The sequence below is a fragment of the Ylistrum balloti genome, unplaced genomic scaffold (assembly GCF_031769215.1).
Source record: "Ylistrum balloti isolate Yb309-2 unplaced genomic scaffold, AGI_CSIRO_Ybal_v1 Utg370120, whole genome shotgun sequence".
NCBI classification, from domain to species: domain Eukaryota; kingdom Metazoa; phylum Mollusca; class Bivalvia; order Pectinida; family Pectinidae; genus Ylistrum; species Ylistrum balloti.
This window is the reverse complement of record NW_026782137.1, coordinates 2,051,875-2,058,061: the sequence shown is the minus strand read 5'-3', so window position 1 is coordinate 2,058,061 and position 6,187 is coordinate 2,051,875. Positions and strand designations below refer to the sequence as shown.

General features: G+C 35.7%; 1 protein-coding gene across 1 annotated transcript; it reads left to right on the top strand.

The window, feature by feature from the left end:
* Positions 1-235: 235 nt before the first annotated feature.
* Positions 236-3,098, top strand: LOC132550359 (kelch-like protein 21). The gene has a single exon (XM_060214409.1). It carries the CDS (start codon positions 392-394, stop codon positions 2,168-2,170), a length of 1,779 nt encoding a protein of 592 aa, XP_060070392.1. The 5' UTR covers positions 236-391; the 3' UTR covers positions 2,171-3,098.
* The last annotated feature ends 3,089 nt before the right edge of the window (positions 3,099-6,187 follow it).

Sequence of the window (6,187 nt, the reverse complement as noted above, 5' to 3'; positions counted from 1 at the left end):
TCACTGATTCAGGAAAATGACCTGGCACACAAACATTATTTGTTCATATCTCAACACTTACAGCTCAGACTGTACAAGAACTTCAAAGCTAATGTAGGAGACTGACTGGTTGACTGAATGCAAGGATTAATACCTGATAGATCTATACATATTTTTATCATTGGCAGTTAATATAGAGCCCGGCATGGTGGACAGGATTATAGATTATACAATTTCTTTTTTCTTTGCAGATTGAGTTAGCACAGCAGGTTACTGAGAAGGTGTTGCATTGGTTGCCAGCTTGACACTGTAATTAGTGGTCTGGCAAAACCTGTGGCCAAGATTATGCAGATTCTATTGGTAGTGAGAGACAGGCAGATTTGTGACAGTTTCTCTCAGGAGGTTGATAATTATGGATGTGTCAGAGCTACCAGGTGGTACACTGACATGGATGTCCAATTCCGCTAATCAAAATACACTGGTTCTACAAGACCCAGACTATGGTCTGGACATTCTCCGCCGCATAAACACACTGCGCAGTGAACGCGTCTTCACTGATGCATCAATTTGTGTTGGGCAGGAGGAGTTCCCATGTCACAGAAATATACTGGCTGCTAGTAGCCCCTACTTTAAGGCTATGTTCACCAGCGACTTACGTGAAGGACTGGAGACTGTTGTGTCCATAAATGAAGTTTCACCTTGGATCATGAAGCGAATTCTTGACTATGTTTATACAGGACGTATGGAAATCACCACTGACAACGCCCAGGAACTTTTGGCTGCAGGTAGTCTTTTCAACTACCCTGCAATCATTGAAGCCTGCTGCCAGTTCCTAAAATGTCAACTTTTCCCATCAAATTGCTTGGGTATTGAGAATTTTGCTATGTTACATTCATGTAAACGACTTCAGGATGATGCTCACAAGTTTGCTTTAGAGAATTTCAGTGCCGTTGTTGAGTTTGAGGAATTTCTTGAATTAAGTGCTGATAGACTTAAAGTGTATATATCTAGTGACTGGATTGATGTGAGAACAGAGGAAACTGTGTATGAAGCCATTATGCGATGGCTACATTATGACCTTGATGACCGGAAGTATTTGATGTTTCAGTTATTGGAGTTTGTACGCCTGCCTATTGTAGATCTGACTCGTTTGAAAATGATCGAACAGGACCCATTGATTCAAAGCTGTGAGAAGTGTATGTTATTAGTTAAGGAGGCTCAAGAACAGCATGAGTCCATTCATGACCAACATGGGCGACGCCGAAGAAGCATGCAGAACAGCCAGGTTCATCCCCGACCGTCCACTGTAGCTAAAGAGAAGATGGTAGTGGTCAGTGGATGGAATAGCTATGTAACACGTAAAGTAGAGATGTATGATCCTCAGAAGGACAGATGGTCAGACTTGCCAGATTTCCCAAAAGCTGTGTCATGGTTCAGTGTGTGTGCTGTGTCCAACTGCATAATTGTGACAGGGGGTATCCTTGACGCAAGGATTATAGAAAACTGCTGGAAATTTGACAGTGTCAAACGGACGTGGATAGAGATTGAACCCATGCTGAAGCCTCGTGCCCGCCATGCTTCTGAAGCACTTGACGATCGTCTTTATGTTTTCGGTGGCGTGACATACGATGCCTTTAACTCACAGGTTGACCTTGACCATATAGAGTGTTATGATTCCATCCTAAATACATGGAGTATGGTTGGACGGTCGTCATTTCCACGGAAGCAGTCCCAGGTGGTGTTGTTCGGGGACATGTTGGTGGAAGTTGGTGGTTTACAAGGTGGAGGTCAAGAGGGTGGGGTAAAGGTTGACACAATGGACAGCTACAAGTGCTCAGAAAATGGTGAACTCCGCTCACCTGGGGAACAGTTCATCCTGCCAGAACCAATTCAGTTTGCCAAAATTCTTGTCATAAATGGAATATTTTACATTATATGGGAAGACTTGAAGAAAATGATAGCATTAGATCCAAGCAGACGCACATTCCAGAGTCTAGCTGACACTCACTATGCTCATAAGCACAGCGGGGCCACAGTGCTTGGCGATAAGATCTATATCACTGGGGGCATTGTTGACTCCCGCCCAAGCAACATAGTTGAGTGTTACGACACAAGTACAGATACGTGGACGGTCGGCAAAACAATGACTGAGACTCGTGCATTCCATGGTTGTGTGACAATTCAGTTATAGGAACTCTTTCTGAAGTGCACAAGTGCTTTGTATACTATACAGCTGTCCTCATTATCCAAGAAGCATTACATCAAAAGTTGATCAGCTCATGATCAATTTATATGTTGCTTGATTTAAGCACCAGAGAGACTACAAACATAGCAAAGTGTTTGAAATATCATCTATATAGGAGATTCAGTGGGTCAATTTAGCTTTAATGAGTTCTGTGTATTACTGTAAAGGAAATTTGAGGTGTTGTCTGAGATATGTACTGTATCATGGCTATGTAACTGTAGTGCTCTGTATAACAATTATATTGCAATATGAAACTTATCTGTGCCAAACCATGGACAAATCAGAGGCACTGTGTTACAGCTAGAGCTACCACTAATTTTCAGATGTGTACAGTAGCTCTATTGCTCTATGAGCAAATGGTTAAAGCACAGAGTATAAAGATTTAATGAGATACAGAATATTGACAAGCTAAATGAAACTAAACTGGATATAGAATATTGACTAGCTGTAAATGGAGCTAAACTCAATGTTTGGGATGTAACAGCTGAACTGAGTTACAAATAATTTAGCTTCTAAATTGAGCTAATCTTGGGTACAGAGTGTAACAGCTTAACTGAGGTACAAAATATTGACTATCAAAATTGAGATTAGTTTGTGTACAGTGTAAAACATCTTAACTGGGTTAGGATATATAACTAAGGTACAGAGTATAACAGTCAAACTAAGGTACAGACTATAACAATTAACTTTAGATACAGACTATAACGGCCAAATTGAGGTACAGAATATAACAGTCAAACTAAGGTACAGAATATAACAGTCAAACTAAGATACAGAATATAACAGTCAAACTAAGGTACATAATATAACAGTCAAACTGAGGTACAGAAAATAACAGTGAAATTTAGATACAGACTATAACAGTTAAGCTACGGTACAGAATATAACAGTCAAACTAAGTACAGAATATATAAACTAAGGTACATAATATAACAGTCAAGAAAATAACAAAATTTAGATACAGACTATAACAGTTAAGCTAAGGTACAGAATATAACAGTCAAACTAAGGTACAGAATATAACAGTCAAACTAAGGTACAGAATATAACAATCAAACTGAGGTACATAATATAACAGTCAAACTGAGGTACAGAAAATAACAGTGAAATTTAGATACAGACTATAACAGTTAAGCTAAGGTACAGAATATAACAGTCAAACTAAGGTACAGAGTATAACAGTCAAACTAAGGTACAGAGTATAACAGTCAAACTAAGGTACATGATATAACAGTCAATTTAAGGTACAGAGTATAACAGTCAAACTAAGGTACAGATTATAACAGTCAATTTAAGGTACAGAGTATAACAGTCAAACTAAGGTACAGAATATAACAGTCAATTTAAGGTACAGAGTATAACAGTCAAACTAAGGTACAGAATATAACAGTCAATTTAAGGTACAGAGTATAACAGTCAAACTGAGGTACAGAATATAACAGTCAATTTAAGGTACAGAGTATAACAGTCAAACTGAGGTACAGAATATAACAGTCAAACTGAGATACAGAGTATAACAGTCAAACTGAGGTACAGAATATAACAGTCAAACTGAGGTACAGAGTATAACAATCGGTACAGAATATAACAGTCAAACTAAGGTACAGAATATAACAGTCAATTTAAGGTACAGAGTATAACAGTCAAACTAAGGTACAGAATATAACAGTCAAACTGAGGTACAGAGTATAACAATCGGTACAGAATATAACAGTCAAACTAAGGTACAGAGTATAACAGTCAAACTAAGGTACAGAATATAACAGTCAAACTAAGGTACAGAATATAACAGTCAAACTAAGGTACAGAATATAACAGTCAAAATAAGGTACAGAATATAACAGTCAAAATAAGGTACAGAATATAACAGTCAAACTGAGGTACAGAGTATAACAGCCAAAATTATGTCAATTACTCAGTCACAAAAAGTCCTGTGGAAAAAAATCACAGGACATCTTGAGATCAGCTATTGGTAACAAAGTATAGCTAATGCAAAAGTCTATGATGTAATGTTCAAATTTATTTTGTTTCAATAGATGCCCTATATCTTGTCAAACATGAGATTCATACATTCTTAACTGAGATTTGGAGTATATTATTAACAAGCTAGACTGAGGTGTAATACATAACTGCTAAACTTAAAAGTTATTGTGAACTTTGATGTCATAAGTCTATAAGGACTTGCTTGAAGCTGTTATTACTAGTAATTGTATGGAATCTTTTCTTTATGAATTTCAATATTATATGAGTGTCTCTGGTTTAGATAAGGTTTTGTTTTATTTGATATTGTATGTCATTTAAAAGGTTCTTTGCTTTAAAACAAATTCTGAAAACTACCAATCCCCAAAGATTTTGACATTGTATTACAATTAATACAATACAATTATCATTTGTTTCAAACGAATATCTAAGATTTAAGTTGCACTCATAAATGTGTGCTCTATCAAAATCCTTCAGGTCATACTACAAAAAAAAATCAAAATTAATGTCAATCTATCCTTATTTGCATATCAATTTAATTCTTTAATTTATTTCTCTGCTTCAGCTCTTCAAAGCCATCTTTCTTCATATCCTACTTCAGATTACAGAATGCAAATTTATTCACACAACAATGGACCTGTGGAAGGATTGCCAGGAGTACAATCCTAAACCTGTACTCTCCTACTTTGCAAGATACTTTCACTTTAAAAAGGGAGCCCCAGCAGCTCTATTGGCTTGTATTTGTTTCATTCCAAACATTCATACCATACACTGAACACACATCACACCACTCTAGAACTAATCCACAAGTCCTGGCTTTAACAGAAACCCCTTTGCGTTGGGTAGCTCAGTGTTGGTGGATTAACAAGATTGTGAGTAATCAATTCACTGAATAGTGTTTATACAAATGTGTGACAATCCATAAAGTGTTCAGGGACTTTTTCCCTTCACACCTATTATGTTTATTATCAGCTCAAAGTTAACATCAAGCTGAAGTATGATACTAATGCATTGGTTTACATATATATTTACTGTTGCAATCTTGATATATCAACTGTATCTCTTCATGTTTACTGTTAATACTATTTTTAGCATGATTTATTTAATATATTTGCATTGCTAAAATATATACTGGTGGCTCTTAAAAGTTTGGGTGGAGGTTAGAGGGCACTTATGAAATGCTTTCATTTTGGGGAAAATTCATCTTCATGAAATAAAATATTGCTAATAATAGATTGGAACCCATTTTCAGTTATTGTTCTGTATTTAGTGCTTTAATATATGGAATAAATAAAAAGTAGGAAGATGGTGCTTATATAGTGAAAGGTCAATATGTATAACAAATATATTACATTCAGTTGTCTTTCGTCAGTTGTGTTTTGGGGAAACAGAATAATTTTTGACTTTGTCCTCAATATGTTGTGTTGTGAATACCTATCATTATTGTTTTCAGTTTTATTTTCTCTCTTTCTTGTTTTTGAAAACTACCAGATGAAATATCTTTCTTCTTGTGAAAACAAAACAAAGATGAACTAGTTAGGTTATGTGAGACACTTATTTGATATTTGCAATATTATTCACAGACAGTAATGTGTACTCTCATATTACAGTTAACTGATATTAATAATTTCATCTGTATCTCAATGTGGTAAAGTTGTTTTGCTGATAATTTAGGGAATTTTTCAGAAATTTCTTCTGATAGTATTTATTGTACAATATATGCCTGAGAAAGCCTGGTCTGGATGTTATAACATTACAATGTTTCAGCTGTAGTCATATCATTGTTACCACTGACTAATGATTGGAGGTAAAACTTAAAAATGTTTTACAAAATTGGTGTTTATGAAAGACACTATATAGATATCCAGTAATAGGCAGTCAGTGATATTGCAGCTTAGTAACAAATAAATAGGTATCAATTTTGTATTTGCTAGATTGACTTGGTAAATTTCAGTGGATTTTTGAAAATGAATCACTGCAAAC

What these genes read in the sequence shown, in the direction of transcription:
- LOC132550359 (XM_060214409.1), top strand. Translation starts at nt 392, where the DNA reads ATGGATGTGTCAGAGCTACCAGGTGGTACACTGACATGGATGTCCAAT.